This window comes from Dipodomys spectabilis, unplaced genomic scaffold (assembly GCF_019054845.1).
Source record: "Dipodomys spectabilis isolate Male_0828 unplaced genomic scaffold, ASM1905484v1 ptg000032l, whole genome shotgun sequence".
Taxonomy (NCBI): domain Eukaryota; kingdom Metazoa; phylum Chordata; class Mammalia; order Rodentia; family Heteromyidae; genus Dipodomys; species Dipodomys spectabilis.
The window spans coordinates 1,811,489-1,831,165 of NW_024870709.1; the positions used below are offsets into that span (position 1 = coordinate 1,811,489).

At 37.1% G+C, this 19,677-nt stretch overlaps 1 protein-coding gene across 1 annotated transcript in view; it reads left to right on the top strand.

Moving 5' to 3' along the window:
• Positions 1 to 14,048, top strand: part of Ltn1 (listerin E3 ubiquitin protein ligase 1) — a 48,942-nt gene extending 34,894 nt beyond the window's left edge. The window contains exons 20-30 of the mRNA XM_042676847.1: positions 471 to 606; positions 825 to 969; positions 2,166 to 2,379; positions 2,975 to 3,212; positions 4,671 to 4,745; positions 5,246 to 5,432; positions 9,361 to 9,532; positions 10,620 to 10,840; positions 11,604 to 11,798; positions 13,195 to 13,362; positions 13,928 to 14,048. Of these exons, the coding sequence (XP_042532781.1) occupies positions 471 to 606; positions 825 to 969; positions 2,166 to 2,379; positions 2,975 to 3,212; positions 4,671 to 4,745; positions 5,246 to 5,432; positions 9,361 to 9,532; positions 10,620 to 10,840; positions 11,604 to 11,798; positions 13,195 to 13,362; positions 13,928 to 13,990 (1,814 nt within the window). The 3' untranslated portion in view covers positions 13,991 to 14,048. The remainder of the gene's footprint in view (positions 1 to 470; positions 607 to 824; positions 970 to 2,165; positions 2,380 to 2,974; positions 3,213 to 4,670; positions 4,746 to 5,245; positions 5,433 to 9,360; positions 9,533 to 10,619; positions 10,841 to 11,603; positions 11,799 to 13,194; positions 13,363 to 13,927) is intronic.
• Positions 14,049 to 19,677: the final 5,629 nt, after the last annotated feature.

A 19,677-nucleotide genomic window follows, 5' to 3' on the forward strand; every position in this document is an offset into this window, starting at 1 on the left:
ATCTGCTATATGAAAATTCCCATGGTAGAGAATACAAATTAAATAAAATTGCATCATTATAACATGTAGAAAATAATAAACTGTTACAGAGATGGCCTAATGGAGTTTCTACTCAGAGGATGTTAATGACAGTTTCAAAGAAAATATTTAGATGTTGAATGATAAAATTTTGTGTCATTGTAGTTGGGGAAGACCATTTTCAGTACCCGGAATTATTTAGAGGTATACATGTACACATAGTTCAGTTTGAATGATGTTTTAGGAGAGTGACGACAAAGTGTTAGCGCACACAAGAGGAAGGAGTTTTGAGAAGCAGTTGTATTTCTGAAGAGGGAACTTTATAGGCTGAGATAAGCTCTTTCCATATAAGTTTTTTGAGCATTTGTCAAGTTCTTGACTTTTTAAAATAGACTTTAATAATGATATAATTTTTAAAAATTTTTACATTTTCTGTTTGAATTTTATTTTAGGAGGTTTTGGACATCTAGCCATTTTTAATTCTTGTCTGCAAACTCGAAGCATAGATGATGGAGAGCTGTTGCATGGTATATTAAAGATTATAATATCCTGGAAGAAAGAACATGAAGATATTTTTCTTTTCAGTTGGTAGGTCATACTTTCCTATTAATTGACTCTTCTTCCTTCTCTCCCTCCTAGATATAACATATGGGCCCAGATTATATAGTCATAATTTAGAGTAATAAGATCAAAGATATTTAAGTCAGTCCTTTGTGTCTATTTAAAATGGAATATTTTGCTACTGAATGCCAGTGTCAGTTTTTAATTCTCTTTGATTTTTTTTTTGTTTTTATTTTTTATCACAGTAATCTATCAGAAGCAAGTCCAGAAGTACTGGGTATAAACATAGAAATAATCCGGTTCCTTTCCCAGTTTCTGAAATACTGCTCATATCCTTTAGCGGAGAGTGAATGGGACTTCATCATGTGTTCCATGTTGGCTTGGCTAGAGGTAAATGAACCTGATAGGTCATCACCTCTATTGAATCTTTTTGAGTACTTGTGTATTAGAGTTATTTATTCCTCCTCTTACTTTATAAATAATGGTTCAGCTTAGTTCTTTTGTAAGATGAACATTTGAAATATTACTTAAACACTGTATGGTGGGTCTGGAAACGATAGTGCCTTAATGACTACCATCACCATTCACTGATCAAATGTCCTAAACACTATTAACTTATTCTTGCATTAGCCTATTTAAATATTTTGCAGCATAGTCCTTTTCAGGCTTTATTTTTATTCACTGAACGATTTTTGTTGATACTGGCAGAGTGATTCATGAAAAATAAGCAAATTGAGAGTAACATAGATTTTTATTAAAGACTCAAAGCAACTGCAAGTGTAATACTCAAGGGCTCTGAGACAGCCAGCCAGTCAGGATTAAATTGGGCTGTATCTCTGCTTTGCCTGATTATTAACGGTATAATTTAGGATTTTAAGCTTAACCTTTTTGATCCTGATTTTCCTTATTTTAAAATAACCATGTGGGGCTGCAGAGGTAATTAGGAATACTTAGTAAATTGTAGATGTTATTATTTCTTCCATAGTTTAGGAATTTTAAATACCTAATATATAATTTTTTTTGTCTTAAGTAAAAAGTGACTCTTTTCAAAGTCCTTCTTAAACTTTATTAAATGTAAGGTTGGGTAACTTGATGGAAAAATTTTCCAGGTCCATAAATAAAATATAGTTTAGGAAAGGCAAGGCTTGGTCTGTTTATCAAGTTTATTTGGCATAGACAGACATAGTTTACTAAAGAATGAATGTTGTATTGTGTACATGGAAAGAAGATTCTGATTTTTTAGTTTTTTAACTACAGAGGGGTTACAATTATATGTCATGTAATGAGTACATTTGTTTTTTGGACAGTGTCACCCCTTCCTTTGTTCTCTCCCAGACCCACCCACAAGTTGTATAGTTCATTTTCAATATAGTGTCTACTGAGTATCATTGCTGTGTTTCCTAATAGGTACTTTTGAAGGAAAGTTGTTTTGTTGTAAAATATCTGTTTCTCCTGAGACTGTATACTCCAACCATTTTTTGTTTCTTTAAATTAAGAGAAATGAAAAGTAGGACTTCTTTGCTGTCTTATTTATAGTACTCCAGTAGAAACTATGCTTACCTATTTTGTTTCTGTTTTTTCTTCAGACAACAAATGAAAATCAAGCATTGTATTCTGTTCCACTTGTACAATTGTTTGCCTGTGTCAGCTGTGATTTGGCCTGTGATCTCAGTGCTTTTTTTGATTCAGCAACTGAGGATACTGTTGGCAATCTTCCTGTAAATCTACTCAGTGAATGGAAAGAATTTTTTTCTCAAGGCATCCACAGTTTGCTTTTACCTCTTTTGGTCACTGTTACAGGCAAGTAGAAAAGGGCATAAAAGTGAGACTCACTGAAAAAGACTAGAAAGAAAAGCATCCTATATGCTGTTGTTTATGGCACAGATAGAAGTTGAAAATTAATGGATTCAAAGACCATTACAGATTAACGTTGAAAATTAATGTAGGTTTCAAATACCACTGCACATTAGCATAGTAGTACTTTAGATTATATGATTGGATTAGATTGTGTAACTTGAACCTTTATTTCCTTCAATTCATATTGCTATCCAACCTTTTTTTTTTTTGGGTAAGTTGTGGGGCTTGAACTCTGGGCCTGGGCCCTGTCCCTGAGCCCTTCAGCTCAAGGCTTAGTGCTCTACCACTTGAGCCACAGTGCCACTTCCGGTTTTCTGATAGTTAATTGGAGATAAGAGCCTCAAGTACTTTCCTGTCCGGTCTGGCTTTTGAACTATGATCCTCAGATCTCAGCCTCCTGAGTAGCTAGGATTACAGGTGTGAGCCACCAGATCCTGGCTCATCCAACGTGCTATAATGTTTGTCTAGTTTAATCTCATTTGATTGTGACTCTATCAACTAGTTATTATTAACTTATGCTTCTTTTCTTTCTTACCAGGAGAAAACAAAGATATGTCTGAAACTTCTTTTCAAAATGCAATGCTGAAGCCCATGTGTGAAACATTAACGTATATCTCAAAGGACCAGCTTTTGAGTCACAAACTCCCATCAAGATTGGTTGCTGGCCAAAAAGCAGACTTGCCAGTGTCTCTCCAGACTTTGTTGAATACATTGGTCCCATTACTTCTCTTCAGAGCAAGACCTGTGCAAATTGCTGCTTATCATATGCTCTACAAGTAAGACTTGTCCAACTAAGACAATTAAAATACAATATGTATTTTTTAATCACTAATCATTAAAAAAAAAATCAGTTTAAAACTTGAGCCAGTGGCTAATGCATGTAATCCTAACTACTCAGGAGATGAGATCTGAGGATTATGGTTCAAAACCAGTCTAGGCAGGAAAGTCCATGAGACTCTTATCTCCAGTTAGTCACCAGAAAGTTAGAAGTGGAATAGTGGTAGAGTTGTAGCCTTGAACAAGAAACAAAAAATAAAACAACAGCCTCCTAGTCCTCCCCACAAAATGGTAAGGACACTGCCCAGACCCTAAATGCAGACCCTGGAACCAAAATGTAGGTACACACATAGACACACAGAGAACATACATACATACTTAGACAGACAGACAGATAGATAGAAATGCATGCAAAGAAGACCAGACTGTAACAACTGAAAGAATTGCCAGTTGTTTAATTTTGTAAGCCACTTTTGTTCTTACTTAATTTTTAGTAAGATAATCTTGGCCATAGGTGGTTATTTTAGAAAAAGCTCATTAAAAGATGTATTCCAGCCAGGCGCTGGTAGCTCATACCTATAATCCTAGCTACTCAGGAGGCCAAGATCTGAGAATTGCGGTTCAAAGTCAGACCGGGCAAAAAAAGCCGTGAAACTCTTATCTCCAATAAACCACCAGAAAACTGAAAGTAGCACTGTGGCTCAAGTGGTAGAGCGCTCACCGTGAGGGACAGCACTCAGGTCCAGAGTTCAAGCCCCATGACTGACAAAAAAAAAAAAGGTGTATTCATTCAAGCCTGGCACTGGTGTCTCACATTTGTAATCCTAGCTACTCAGGAGTCTGAGATCTCAGGATTGAGGTTCAAAGCCAGCCTAGGCAGAAAACCGGACATGGTGCTGTGACTCAAAATGGTAGAAGCACTAGCCTTGAGAAAAGAGCTTAGGGATAGTGCCCAGGCCCTGACTTCTAGCCTCACGACTGGCAAAAAAAAAAAAGAAAGAAAGAAAAGAAAAAAAAATATTCATAATGAGCTGTGAAACTTGTGGGCTGGGAAGGGGAAACTGGAGGAAAGCAAAGGAAGTGTGACATTATCTAAAAGAATTGAACTTATTACCTGACTAATGAATGGCAGCTATTCTGTATAGCACCTTAATAATAACAAATTATAATTTTTAAAAAAGGTATTCGCGGGCTGGGAATGTGGCTTAGTGCTAGAGTGCTTGCCTAGCATTCCTGAAGCCCTGGGTTCAATTCCTAAGTCCCACATAAACAGAAAAAGTGGCACTGTGGCTCAAGTGCTTGAATGCTGATCTTGAGCAAAAGAAGCAAGAAGAGTGCCCAGGCCCTGAGTTCAAGCCCCAGAACCGACAAAAAACGTATTCACTACAAAATAAATATTAATCTTTCTGTTCTTAAGTATGAGTAAACAATGGATACTTTTTTTTTTCTATTTCTAGATTGATGCCTGAGTTACCACAATATGATCAGGATAATCTAAAGTCATATGGAGATGAAGAAGAAGAACCGGCTTTGTAAGTATATATTTATAATTTAACTCATTAAATTCTCATTGTGGAATAATGTGAAACCTGAATTATAGAAAGAAGGAAGCACAGGTGGAGGACCACTGTACAAGTTAGGTAACTTGAAAGCAGTCTGGAAAGTGAGGAGATTTCAGAGCTCATATTTGTAAGAACTTTGACGTGGAACATAAGTTTACCTGATGTGTTCATGAGTTAGTAAATGAAGAAGAAAATTAACTCACAATGTTGTGAATTAACATAAGTGTTAAATTTCCTGAGAAGAAATACTGTATTATGATTCAGAAGTTATCCTTTTGGTAAATTTTGGTGTTTGTGATTTTTTTTCATACTACTAAGTTAGAAGGCAGTATATTCTAACAGGGAAAGAAGTATGAAGTAACAATATTTTAAACCACTTTTGGAGGAAGATTTTTCTAGAATGTTTATAATATTGTCAACTTGCTAACAGACAACTTAAAAGAGAATTGTGCCATTTTCTCATTGCTTAGGTCACCACCGGTGGCACTGATGTCTCTTCTTAGCACTCTAGAAGATTTGTTAGAAAATGTCTTGGGATGTATTCCTGTTGGACAGATTATTACTATTAAGCCACTGAGTGAAGACTTCTGTTATGTTCTGGGCTATCTCCTCACTTGGAAATTAATACTTACTTTCTTCAAAGCTGCTTCATCTCAGGTAAATAAATCTGACTTTTTTTGGTTGCGGGACACTGCCAGGCATTTAAACATACAAGACAACTTTTAATAGTTCTGTCCTAATATGTTTTTTTGTTAGTATTCTAAACGCCTTTCTTTACTCTGGAACAAAAGGGAAATGCATTACATTTAATCTTGTATAATCACCCAACTTCAGAATGTTATTTAAGCTAATAACAGGAAGTTTCTAGTTAATTCCTCCTCCAAATTTGTTTTTTCCCCCAAAAGTAGTTAAACTCTGAAATGTGGCTGGAGTAATTTTTTTTCCACTTGATGAATATAGTTCCTAAGTTCTTTTAGTGAAGGGAGCAATACTTGTATAACTTAATTTTATACTACCATAATAATAATTTCAAAAAATCTAGAATTAGATGTTGCTTTTGGAGAGGCGAACTTCAGATTGTCATAGAAATTATAGTGAAATTTACCTACTTGAAAGTGGGTGGCAGGATAAAGTAATTCAGTGTTAATCTCTACATGGTGAATAGTCTAGTTATTTTACTCCAAGATTCCATCAACCACTAGATGTCACTGTTTCTTCATGATTAGAAAGAAACACCCCACTATCCAGGAAGAAACTGGAAAAAATCTGTTCTTTTTCTCATATTCATTTTTTGGATGCAAGGTCCAGTCTTGTAGTGCAGGATGGCCTCAAACTCTTAGTCTTTCCTTCTCTACCTCTAGGAGGCTGGGACAGGCATACACCTAACTTCATTTTTCATAACTCTTAAATTAATAAATTAGGTTGTTGCATTTATCCATACTTTGGTTCAATATATCATTCTGCACATGTGCATCAGTATGGTCAAGAGGAAGATCAAATCATAAAGGCAACATTGATTTGGTTGCTAAACAGATTAGTTTTATTTCTTTTTAGGCCAGTCAGTTCATGACTTGTTAACCTGGTTTTATTTGCTGAGGATGTGGTTCAAGTGGTAGTACACCTGTTTTTACATCAGTTTCTGTTTTTCTTTTTCTTTGTTTATCATCTGACATGCAGATGTGAGGAACATAGCCAGGCGTCATCCCTTTTCATGGTCACGGAGGGAACAAGAGTGCAGAAACAAGAGTGCTTTTACTGTTGAGCCTGAGACCTAGAATAAGCAGTAAACAGATAAATCAGAACAACCTAGTAGATAATACTGGGCGATTCTGGAAATAGAATTTAAAAAACAACTTACTAAAAACTGGATTCAGGGCTGGGAAGGTGGTTCAGCGATAGAGTGCTTGCCTTGCATGCATGAGGCCCTGGGTTCAAGTCCTCAGCACCAGATAAGCAGAAAAAGCCAGAAGTGGTGTTATGTCTCAAGTGGTAGAATACTAGCCTCGAGCTGAAGAGCTGAAGAGCTGGACAGCACCCAGGCTCAGAGTTCAGGATCCACTGTGAAAGGACATGTACTCATTACCTGAGTCATGTAATTTTTAACTCCTCTATTGTAATATCTCTATAATAACAATAAAGTAAATTTTTTTAAAAGTGGGTCCACATAAGGTGACATAGATCTGTACCCCAAACATTCAAGAGTATAAGGCAGAAAAATTATAAGTTTAAGGCCAGTCTAGGCTGCATAGTGAGAAGCTTATCTCAAAAAAGGAAAGCAAAAAGGCTAGATGTTATGGCTCATACTTGTATGTTAATTACTTGGAGCCAGAGATTAGGAGGATCATGGTTTGAGGCCAGGTGAGGCAAAAAATTAGTGAGACCTTATCTCATCAATGCAGATTTTGCCTGTGAAACTCTGATCTTAGCTACTTTGGAGGTTACTGGTAAGATTATGTAAGCCTGGTCCTGGGCAAAAATAACAGATTCTACCTGAAAAATCACAAGGAAAATAAAGAGTAAATATGTGGTTCAAGTATTAGTATACCTGCCTATGAGCAAAACACTATGAGACACTGAGTTCAAATTCTGATAACACCAAAAAAATAAGAAAGAGCAAATAAACAGTTACTCATTTATATGCTGTGAATAAACTACCTGAAGAAATTGGTTGCATTTAGGGGAATGTAAAAGGGAGGGCAAAACCGTAAACTCTTAACTTAGGAATTTTGAACCATGGAAATACATTACTAGTCTCAAACAGGTGTTTGTTGCTGGAAAAAAAAAATTGGATTCAATGTGGTGGTTCATGCCTGTAATCAGTGAACTGAAAAGAGGAGGAGGAGGACTTGTGGCAAGTTAGGATAAAAAGTTTGTGAGGTTTTATCCCAACAGAAAAAGTTGAGCATAGTGGTGTTGACCTGTTACCTCAACCATGACGGGACGCAGAGATCACATTTGCATTTGCTTATCATATTAATCTGTCATTTCTCTATTATTCTTTCTTGTCATTATTTTGGTCAGATGTTTTATAGTCTGTCATAAAATTTGGACTTATTTTAGTGCTTTCTTCAGATTAGATTCTGGTTACTTTTTTTTTTTTTTTTTGTCAGTCATGGGGCTTGAACTCTGGGCCTGGGCACTCTCCCTAAGCTCTTCAGCTCAAGGCTAACGCTCTACCCCTTGAGCCACAGTGCTACTTCGGTTTTCTGGTGTTTTATTGGACATAAGAGTCTCACAGACTTTCCTGCCCTTGCTGGCTTTGAACCGTGATCCTCACTCAGATCTCAGCCTCTTTATTAGCTAGGATTACAGGTGCCCCACTCTGGTTACTTTTCGGTAGGAGGCCTTAACTGCACAAGTTGTATGTCTTGAGCATGCTCCCTCAGAGGTGTAGGATGCCAGTGTGTTGTTCTTTTGGTGATGCTAATCTTGGCTACCCCCCAGATTTCTTCTTTATAAAGGTACTTGGGTCAACATTTTAAAAATCAGTTCCAAATTCTTTAGCTTGATTCTTGTATTTGAGTAGTAACAGAGTTCAAAAAAATGGTGATTGTGAACTATGAGATCTGTGGTATAGAAAAAGTCAGGTTAGGGGCTAGGAAGGTGCTCAGTGGTAGAGCGTTTGCCTTGCATGCCTGAGGCCCTGGGTTCGATTCCTCAGCACCACATAAGCAAAAAGAAAAAAGCCGGAAGTGGCGCTGTGGCTCAAGTGGTAGAGTGCTAGCCTTGAGCTGAATAGCTGAGGGACAGTCCCCAGGCCCAGAGTTCAGGCCCCACGACCGGACCCAAAAAAAAAGAAAAAGTCAGGTTAAAGCAGACGTAGATATTAAAGAACTGCAAAGTGAATTTGGCAAGAAGGGCTTGTAAAAGCACAAGTATTCACGGTGCCCATGCTTTTCTCAGTGGAGCCACATTTTTCCTATTTTTAAAGGAAAACCCGGAAATCCATAGTTTTATATGAAATTTCATGATTGATAAAACAGTTGAGAGGAGACCCCCAAGACAGTTTGGACTATTCATTTGTATTTTCTGTCCTAAAAGGATACTGTAGTGTTTGATAGGTTAGCCAGGACGCTGGGATTAGTTTACTTAGGAATTTGCCAAGATTAAGGACTACAGTGTGGAAGGAATGTGTGGAAGATGTGGGAAGAAAGTTGAGTCATCTGTGTGGAATGGTGAATAGTTTTTCTTGGCTAAAATAGAGACTCCACGCTAAAGTGAGCACGTTAAAGGATGAAAGAAGTTGGGAGCATATGTCTAATAATAAGGAAGGTGATAGTTTGTGAGGAAAGGTACTCGTTTATGATAAACGGAAGTAGTGCCATACATAGCACACGGCACATTTGGAAAGGAGGTGGCATACATTTTCTATGTACATTTTTCCCCCCCGTGCTTGGGATTGAACCTAAGGCCTTGTGCTCGGCAAGCATTTATTAGTGAGTTGCATACCCAGATCTCTTCCATGTCATTTGAAGTGCTGAAATTAATTAATTTTTATTTCATTCTCTTGTAGTTAGCTTGCTTTCTTTCTATCGATTGCCTTGGTCTAATTGAATTCATTAAGAAATTCTTTGCTCTCTACCAGCTTCGAGCTCTGTATTCCATGTACCTTCGGAAAACAAAGAGTTTGAATAAATTACTCTATCATCTGTTCAGACTTATGCCAGAAAACCCAACCTATGGAGAGACAGCTGTTGAGGTCTCTAGTAAGGACCCTAAAACATTCTTCACTGAAGAGCTCAAGCTGAGTATTAGAGGTCAGTGAAAAACATGGTTGGGGCCTTTCTTGCAGCTGCAGTTCAGGTTAGGGAGTGTAATACTTGCTCTGAGGATGGTTGGGATATGAAATTAGGTTGAAAAGTATGCATAACTTCTAAGGAGAATAACTTAACTAGGTCTCATAGGTGAGGTGATAAACAGTTTAATAAAATTTTAAAGCTTAGTGTGTTGATTGTTATATTGTACTCTATAAACAAGTATTGGTTATGGAATTATTTGGAGGCAAGTAAATACAGTTATGGAAACAAAAATAGTGATACTTTTCTTCCTTTACTGGGAGTGCACATTTTAGCTGAGAGGATAAATGGACACAATCTAGCTGTACTATGAATAGGAATTTACTAAGAATAGGAATTTAATTAAGAATAGGAGTTTTTAAAAATCTTAGCACTTTTAGGGTGATCTGAGTCTGTGAATATTGAAGTGGTTGCTCTAGGAGGTTTACATAGCAGCTTAGTGAGCTCTGGGAAAAGTAAAGGAGATCACATGCCTTTTTATAACCTATAACAGAGATAATCTTTAATTTTTCATCCCTTTAAAAATATATTTAAACCAAACCAGGCTCTAGTGGCTCATGCCTGTAATCCTAACTTCTCAGGAGGCAGATCTGAGAATCACAGTTCAAAGCCAGCCCAGGCAGGAAAAGTCTGCAAGACTCTTACCTCCAAAAACATACTCAGAAAAAGCTGGAAGTGGCGCTTGCGCTCAAGTGGCAGAGTGTTAGCCTTGAGCAAAAGCAGCTCAGGGACAGAGGGCCCAGGCCCTGATGGGCAAAAAAGAAAAAATAAATGTCTAAACGATATTGTTTGTGAAAAATGTAGAATGTTATTTGTAGGCAGAATTTTCAGTGTCAGTTGAGATTTTCAATTTTTCCTTCTTTTGCTGTTCTGGTTCATGTCGAAGGTGTGGGAGAGTTCAAATATTGGAGAGTTCTTGTGTCTCTAGATAGTCATTTTGCTAACTATGACATTGAGTAATTGGGGATTTTCTAACAAAAACACTCACTGGAGTCTATTATTCTATGTAAAGAGTACATGTCACTAACTAAGAATGTTTTCTCCTCAGAAACATCAACTCTTTCCTACCAGATTCCACACTTGGCTTGCTCAGTCTATCATATGACACTGAAGGACCTGCCTGCCATGGTGAGGTTGTGGTGGAATAGCAGTGAGAAGCGTGTTTTCAACATTGTAGACAGATTCACAAGCAAGTATGTCAGCAATGTTCTTTCTTTCCAAGAAATATCTTCTGTGCAAACAAGTACGCAGCTGTTTAATGGCATGACGGTTAGTATTGTCTCGACTTAGTCTGGAAAACTTGTTTGAGTATTGTTTAGATCTCTCATTATCAGTGTCCATACAAGTCGCACTTTTCATTGAGAATTTATACAAGTCTGCCCATCTTATTTTCAAATTCTTGTGTTGCACAAACGTAGCAGACATACAAGTAACAGTTAATACTGTGACCTTCATTTACTCAAGTGCTTTATTATGTGACAAACAATACAATAAAATGTAGTTTTTATGAGCAAGGTATTTTGTGAAGACAAAGTTAAAATGTCATAAAAATAAGTGTCTTAAGGTTTAAGGGTCTTAAACCTACTTATTAAATGCCCCATGTATCAGATAAATGAATGTTTACTTTCTTATCCCTTCTGTAAAGTCTTTATCTGCCAATAGTTAACCTATTAAAATGTTCTTGAGGCTAAGTGTGATGGCTTATGCTTGTGATTCCAGTTACTTGGGAGGATTATGGTTCAAGGCTTGTCCAGGCAAAGAGCTATCAAGGACTCCCTCACCCCCAATCTCAACCAATTAGCCATGTGTGTTGACGCACATTTATAATCTCAGAAACATAAGAGACAAAGGTAGGCAGTGGTGACCTGGGCAGAAACCAGAGACTCTGTCTGAAAAATACATAATGCTAGAACAGAATCAGGTGGTACAGTGCAGTCTTAACAATTATAAGGCCTTCAGATAAAATCCCAGTGCTAAACTTTCTGAATGACAGAATGAAATTTAGATAAAAACAGTTGATCCTGTATTGTAGGTTAAAGCTCGAGCCACTACTCGAGAAGTTATGGCTACTTATACAATCGAGGACATCATCATTGAACTTATAATACAGCTGCCTTCAAATTATCCTCTGGGTTCAATAACAGTGGAAAGTGGGAAAAGAATTGGGGTGGCCGTGCAGCAGTGGCGGAACTGGATGCTGCAGTTAAGCACTTACCTCACCCATCAGGTAGGTTTTGTTTGCACATGTGGTTTTCTAGAGAGACGTGATCTATTTGAAAAGTAGTGAAGCCAAGATACAACTCTTCTGTGTAAGACAGGAATAAATATACAATTCTTGCTTAACCACAGATACATGCCAAAATGGATTTAATTTTTGAGGCTTTATACATTATTTACTGGTGTTATTTACTGGTGTACAAGAGAGATTGACTATGTCACTGAAGCTGTAGAGATGTAGAATGTATAGCCTTAAGGAACTTAAATGAAGAGATTCTTTGGAAAGATACTAGACTAATGGATGCTTTCTGAGCTACTTTTACTTACATTTCAACTCCCCTTTGGCTAGAGAAAGCTTAAACAATTAAAAGAATTTATGAGTCTCTCCCAATTTATACATTGTAATATGTCTCAAGAGTTGTACAGTAAATACGTTTACCAATGTTGTGGAGCTGGAACAAATTAGAAGGTAAGATAATTATTTTCAAGTTAGGATAGCTAATCTAAATAGTTTAATAAAAGAATTTCATCAGAGAAACTGGGACCATAAACTTGGAATATTGACTCAAAAAAAGTTATATCTGTTTCTAAAACCTCATAGGTTATTTATAAAGTCAGCTTTTATAGAAGTGAGTGAAGGTAACCAAACAGAATCTCATCGTTCTGAAAGATTCAATTTTACAATTTGTGAGGTTGAAAGCTGGTATTGATAGCTCATGCCTGTAATCCTAGCTACTTGGGAAGCTGAAAATGGGAGGATTACCATTTAAGGCCAGCCTGTGCAGAAAAATTCACAAGACCTTTTCCTTAGTCCACACCTGGCTCGTGACACACTTCTGTTATTCTTTTTTTTGTTGTTTTTTGGTTTTTGGTTTTTTTTTTTTTTTTGTCGTGGGGCTTGAACTCTGGGCCTGGGCACTGTCCCTGTGCTCTTCAGCTCAAGGTAAGTGCTCTACCGCTTGAGCCACAGCACCACTTCCAGTTTTCTAGTGGTTTATTGGAGATAAGAGTCTCACAGACTTTCCTGCCCGAGCTGGCTCCTGAGTAGCTAGGATTACAGGCGTGAGCCACCGGTGCCCGGCTACTTCTGTTATTCTAAGTGGTGCGAGAGGCCAAAATTGAGAGCATCTCTGATCCAGACCCTCCAAGACAAAAAAGTCCGAGTCCTCAACAGAGAGAAGCTGTATGTGGTGGCCCATTCCTCATCTCATAGCAGCAACTCAAGCGAGCTCTTGCCTAGCAAGGGAAGCCCTTGCCTAATTCATGAGGCCATTAGTTCAGACTTTAGTATTGAAAAAAATAATAAAATAAAAATAATTTTTTTCCTTTGATGAAGTTGAATGAAAGTTTCTCTGGTAGACTTCAGTGTATAGTGAATTTGTTTATATTTTTTCTTTCTGTCACAGAATGGAAGTATTATGGAAGGGTTAGCATTATGGAAAAATAACGTAGACAAACGTTTTGAGGGAGTTGAAGATTGCATGATTTGCTTCTCAGTCATTCACGGTTTCAACTATTCTCTTCCCAAAAAAGCCTGTAGAACATGCAAGAAAAAATTCCATTCTGCCTGCCTGGTAAGTCTAATAAAGGGTAATGAACTTGTTATATTTTTTGTTGCATGTGTGTGAGATGTTTGACTTTGAAAAAGAAAACAGATGTGTGTTATTCTCTTACTGGAAGTTAATAAGAAACATACTAAAATGAATTTTCAGTATTTGCAAAGGGTAATTAGTAACTTACTGAGACTGATAGCACCAAAGAGCTTTAACAAATAAATGAATGCTTTGATAGAGTTCCCAGCATTCAAGAATACATAGACATGTGAGATGAGGGCCTCGAAGAGGCTGCAGTACTTGCAACCAGGACCATCTGGCATCAGAGCTTTTGCCCCTTTTCATCCTTGTATTGAGAAGGAAGCTGCCCCGTATCCTCTCGAATCAGGAGCCCTCCTTATGACATGATAGTTTTGTGTATGAGTCTAAATAGGGTAGAATGGTATATTAATTATTGTGTTTGTTTTGGAGACATATAGGGAGGGGGAAGAACTTTAATATTCTCCTTTTTGCTTACATAGATGTATATATGTGAGGTGGTAACTTTCAAAAGTCCTTTTACCATTTACAACTTTTTCTTTTTCAGTACAAATGGTTTACATCTAGCAACAAATCTACTTGTCCATTATGTCGTGAGACCTTTTTCTGAGATTTTTTTCATTGGAAGTGATCCCTGAAATAAATCAGGCAAAGGCATTGGATTTGGATCCATCTTATTGTGTTGATGTGGGGAGGCTGGTGAGCATTCTTTTTAAATAAGAACTCTGGAAAATTATTTTGCCTAATGTTGCCATCCTAAAATCACAGTTACTTTGTAAATGTTTGGAAACTTTTTCTTTTGCAAAAGAATATACATATTTGAGAGAAAATATTTATATTAGTGAATATAACCTCTGTATATTTCAAAATAAATGATGAAAAATACTCTAAAATTATAGAACTGAAATTTGTGAAAATATTATACATCTATAACTTGAAAGCCCATTGAGTATGTAGATCTGTCTTCTAACACATACCCAATATGAGGCCAAATGAAGGGGTTTTATGTGTGTGTGTGTGTGTGTGTGTGTGTGTGTGTTTTGTGTGTGCCGGTCCTGGGGCTTGAACTGGGGCTTCTTTGCTCAAGGCTACTGCTTTACCACTGGAGCCACAGCATCACTCCCATCTTTTTGGTAGTTAGTGGGAGATAAGAGTCTCATGGACTTTCTTGATTGGGCTAGCTTCAAACCACAATCCTGAGCTATTGAGTATCATTACAGTAGGCATGGGCCACTCTTGGTGTCCAGTTATCAAATGAAGTTTGAGAGAGCTGATTTACATCTACAGATGTATTGAGTTATTAGGTATGTCAGCAAAATTAATAGTATTCTGCTTTTTGTAGATCATTTTAATGACACTGAGCTATTAATATGGCTCATCTTAAGGTATTTTAAGTGTATTTTGAAATCCTATATAAAAGAATATACATCAAACTTTAAGTTGCCTCTATCAAGGATTATAAAGTTCAGAAAATTAAATTTATAACATTGACTGCTAGGGAAGAATTGTTTCCATGTATTAATGAAATTTGAATTGTAAACTTGTCATTACTCTCCCTGAGTTAGGCCTCAGAGCATGAGAATTTGAGAAGAAAAAGAATTTCATTTCTGAAGCAAAGTGGTAGTTCTGTCTTGGAAGGGAAGAAATAAATCTTATTGAAATTTGAAGATTAGTGGAAAACTAACATTTAAAAATGCCAATGAAGCTGGGCACTGGTAGCTCACACTGTAATCCTATTCAGGAGGCTGCAATCTAAGGAGTGCTGTTTGAAGCCAGCCCAGGCAGAAATTTCTAATTAACCACTCAGAAACTGGAAGTAGTGCTGTGGCTCAATTGGTAGAGGACTATCCTTGAGCACAAAGGCTCAGGGACAACACCCAGGCCCTGAGTTCAAGCCCCATAACCAGGAAAAGAAAAAAAGAAAAAAAGCTTGGGGCTTTCAATTTTGTAAGCAAACTTTGCTATTCTTACTAGCTATTCTTTACTAGTTACATAAAAGACAGGTTTCAAGGAGCTAATTGTTTTCAGATTTCAGAAATGAAAATTAAGGATTTTATTAGTAAATAAAATTAAGTAGAACATGCCAAGTAGGTGAAAACCTGCTTTTTACCACAGTCCTACAGGCTTTAAAAATTGTGCTCCAAGTAGAAATGTGGACGTTTGGAACCTAGAAAGATCTTATTAGTCTTCCACTTCATGCAAAAACTATATCCAATACTTAGACTTCTGAAGAGATTGGCTAATCATTGTATTGCCAAAAAATTAATTAGCAAAAAAGCTACCCATATCAAATAAAATTATTGTTCACCATCAATTAGGTAATGTGACAATTACTGCTATAGTATGAATGTGGTCAGAAATCATAGTTGAGAGTGAACTATACCTAAGAGTTGCAGATCTGTTGAGTTGTATTTGTTATAACCAGTTTCGTCTCATTTTTTCTGTGTTATATTTATTATCTTCTAGACCTAAGGTTCAAAGAGACAGTAAGTAAAGGACAGCAAAATCTTACTACCTCTTCTTAACCCTTTCTTAAAATATCTTCTATCTCTGTCTCTGACATAGCAATCCCAAAGGATTGTGTTACTCCTCTGTAAAATTATTTTCTTTCCCTTTTAAAAATGGTTTTACAATGAAACATATTATAACCTTTCTAGTATTGTTTCTTCTGACCTAAAGCCTAACTAGAAAACAAAGGGAATAATCATTATTTTTCCATAGAGGGATTATGGCATCAGATTCTTGATGGAACACTGTAATTAAGTAGTGATAATTAAATAGCTGCTATTCTTACTTAGAATTCAATACATTTCTCTAAAGACTTGTAACTATAATTGTAAAGCTTGTTACTGTTTATATGCTAAGGAAAACGTTTTCCAAAATAGGACTGGAATTTAGAATACCACAATAAAATTTTATTTATATAGCTTTGACAACTCTTGACAGAAAGGGCAGAAGCCATTAAAATTGTAGCATAAGGAAATACTAAAATTGCATGAGATTTAAATTATTAATTTAAAAGCTCAAAGTAAATTACCACTTTAAAATTCACTTTTGGCTCTTATGTATGTCAGGCTCTAATGTATATACATTTGGTTCTGTGGCTTAAATAATGTTATTACTTGGTATACTTTTGTGTTGTGAATACTTTGTGTTATCATTTTATTGTTGTACCATATGTGCTCATTAAAATTCTAATTTTAATTACAAAATATTTCAAATATATAGAAAAACAATATCAATGCCTTCTTCACATACTATTTTGCCATATTTGCTTCTGATTTTTAAAGAAATAAAATGCTACTCTTTTGTATTTCCTCCCTGGTGCATTCTCCTCCTTTTTAGCTTACCATTCACAAGTTGGGACAGCTCCTTCCTGTTTTTTACATTTTACCACACCTGCATCCATAAAAAGTTGTGGCTAAAAAAGTTTTCAGTTATGGTATCTTACTGTAGTTTATTAATCCTCTCACCAAAAGGCATTTCAGTGACTTTTTTTTGTCATTTTGAACAAACATACATTGTTTATATTCTTCATTGTGCTATTTACATACCTGTATATAGCTTCTTCCTTTATCACTCTCTCCCATTTCCCCACCCTCCCATCTAAAAATAAGACTTACTTGTTTCTTGAACGTAGGGTCTGAGTCCTGGCCCTGAGTTTTGTTCAAGGCTGGCACCTTCTCACTTGAGCTACAGTGCCACTTCTGGCTTTTTTTGGTAGTTTAGTGGAGGTAAGTCTCAGACTTTCCTGCCCAGTTCGGCTTTGAACCTTTGTCCTCAGATCTCAACCTCCTGAGTAGCTGGGATTACAGGTGTGAGCCCCCAGCACCTTGCTAAAAACAGTATTGGAGAAAAGCTTGGACAACAATGACTTTCAGACACATAGACCTTCAGCTTCAGACTGGTGCTGTACCTCTTGAACCATAACTCCCCTTCTGACTTTTTATTGGTTAACTGAAGAAACAGATATGGCCAGGCACATGAGCACACAGTTGCTGCTCCTGCTGGTATGTGATGCCTCACACGCAGCCCACAAGGCAAGCCTCATCCTCTCTCTGTCTGCATGGACGCCAAACACCACAAGGAAAACCAGGCCCTGAAGACATCTGGGAGAAGAAATCCTGTTGCACCACCAGCAAGGAAGCACATAAGCGTGTGTCCTACCATTACAGTTTCAACTCCTCTGATTTAATATGACCAATTACTTTTTTTTATAATGGGTTGTCTTAAAAGAGAATGAGACAGATAACAAACTTAGAAGAGCCACGTGGTCATGCATGTACCTAGTGAGACCAGGTGCTTTTGTAGGTCTTGTCTACAACCTAATTATTCTTAATTTTATTTTTTCCTAATTTGCAAAAATGTGTATCTGTAACGAAATACTTAAACCTCTGTAGGGTTGGGATTTTTGTTGTTGTTGGTCCTAGGGCTTGAACTTTGGGCCTGGGCACCGTCTCTGAGCCTCTTTGTGGTCAAGGTTAGTGCTCTACTACTTGAGCCACAGCACCACTTCTGGCTTTTTGAGTAGTTTATTAGAGATAAGAGTCTCATGGACTTTTCTGCCTGGGCTGGCTTTGAACCAGGATCCTCAGATCTTAGCCTCCTCAGTAGCTAGGATTACAGGTAAGAGCTACTGGTGCCCGGTGATTTTTTTTTTTTTTTTTAATCTTATGAAAGTTCCTTGCCCAAAGGGTTGATAGAACAGGATGTTTACCCTGGAAACCTTTTATTTCAAGTAGTTTTGATATATACTATATATGTTATACATAACATTTAATACAACATGTTACTGTGGATTGGTGTTTTTTGTGCTGCTCCTGTGGCTTGGGTGCTATCCTTACTTTTTGCTCCAGGTTCCTCTTTACCATTTGAGGCACAGCTTGATTTCAGCTTTTTAGAGGTTAATTGGAGATAAGTGTCACCGACTTTCCTGCAAGGGCTGGCTTTGAACTGCAGTTCTCAGATCTCAACCTCCTGAGTAGCTAGGATGACAGGCATGAGCCAGCAGTGCCTGGCCCTTTCCCCTTTTATTTATTTATTATTATTATTTTTTTTTTTTTTTGTCGGTCATGGGGCTTGAACTCTGGGCTTGGGCACTGTCCCTAAGCTCTTCAGCTCAAGGCGAGCACTCTTCCACTTGAGCCACAGACAGCGCCACTTCTGGTTTTCTAGTGGTTTATTGGAGATGAGAGTCTCATGGACTTTCCTGCCTGGGCTGGCTTTGAACCATCCTCAGATCTCAGCCTCCTGAGTAGCTAGGATTACAGGTGGGAGCCACTGGCGCCCGGCTTCCTTTCCCCTTTTAAAACCTACTAACAACCACTGAGAATTCACCAGCTCTAGCCAGTATACTTACCAAACTACAGAGTCACAAGCATGAGTTTTTCCGTTATCACATAAGGGTATTTGTAGTCTATGAAAAATGAGCAGCAAATGACAATAGTGTATTTTTTGTAGTACCAGTAAGTTTATTTTCATGTATTTTGTATTGTACAACCTTGTTGTACAAGGTTGAATGCAGATTTTAATAGTCCTTAGAATTTTCTACATGTAAGTACAGTGTTAAACAGATGAAGTTATCCACTCTGGATGCCTTTTATTTCTTTGTCTTGGCTAACTGCCCTGGCCCAAACCTCTGTTACCAAAACAGTGGCCCGAGCCACTGCCATACTGATATTAATTGTGGGTTGCATAATCAAGTTTACAGGTGAACTCAACTAATTAAGGCTAGGCTTCAGTGCAAAGGAAGGTAAGTCATTAGTAGACAGATAGGCTGTAATACACAGAGCATTTTTGATGTGTGCTGAGCTGCTGAGAAATCCACAGAGGAGTTTCATACTTTTCAGTATTCTTGGCATGTTCAGCTGCATAAATCTGCTTTGTGGAAGACCCCTGTCTATTGTTGCATGTTTAGCAGCATCCTTAGTGTCTAACCACTATATCCCAGTGCACCAATCTGGTTGTAACAACAAAATGTCTAGACTTTGCCAATTGTCCCCTGGGTAGTAGATTTGCCTGAGAGCATGGATTAATCAAACACCATTCAGTGAAACATAATGTGAGCCACATGTGTTATTTTACATTTTGTGAGTCTGCATATTAAATAGGTAAGAATAAGTGAAATAATTTTAACATTTTTAACCTAGTATATCCCAAATATTTCAACATGAATCAATATAAAAATTAGTGTGCAGCTTAAATTGACAATGTACTTCAATAGGGATATTAAATTTTTATTAAAGATACTTGGTATGTATTTAGATTTCAGAAAATTTATGGTTGAAACAGTAAATT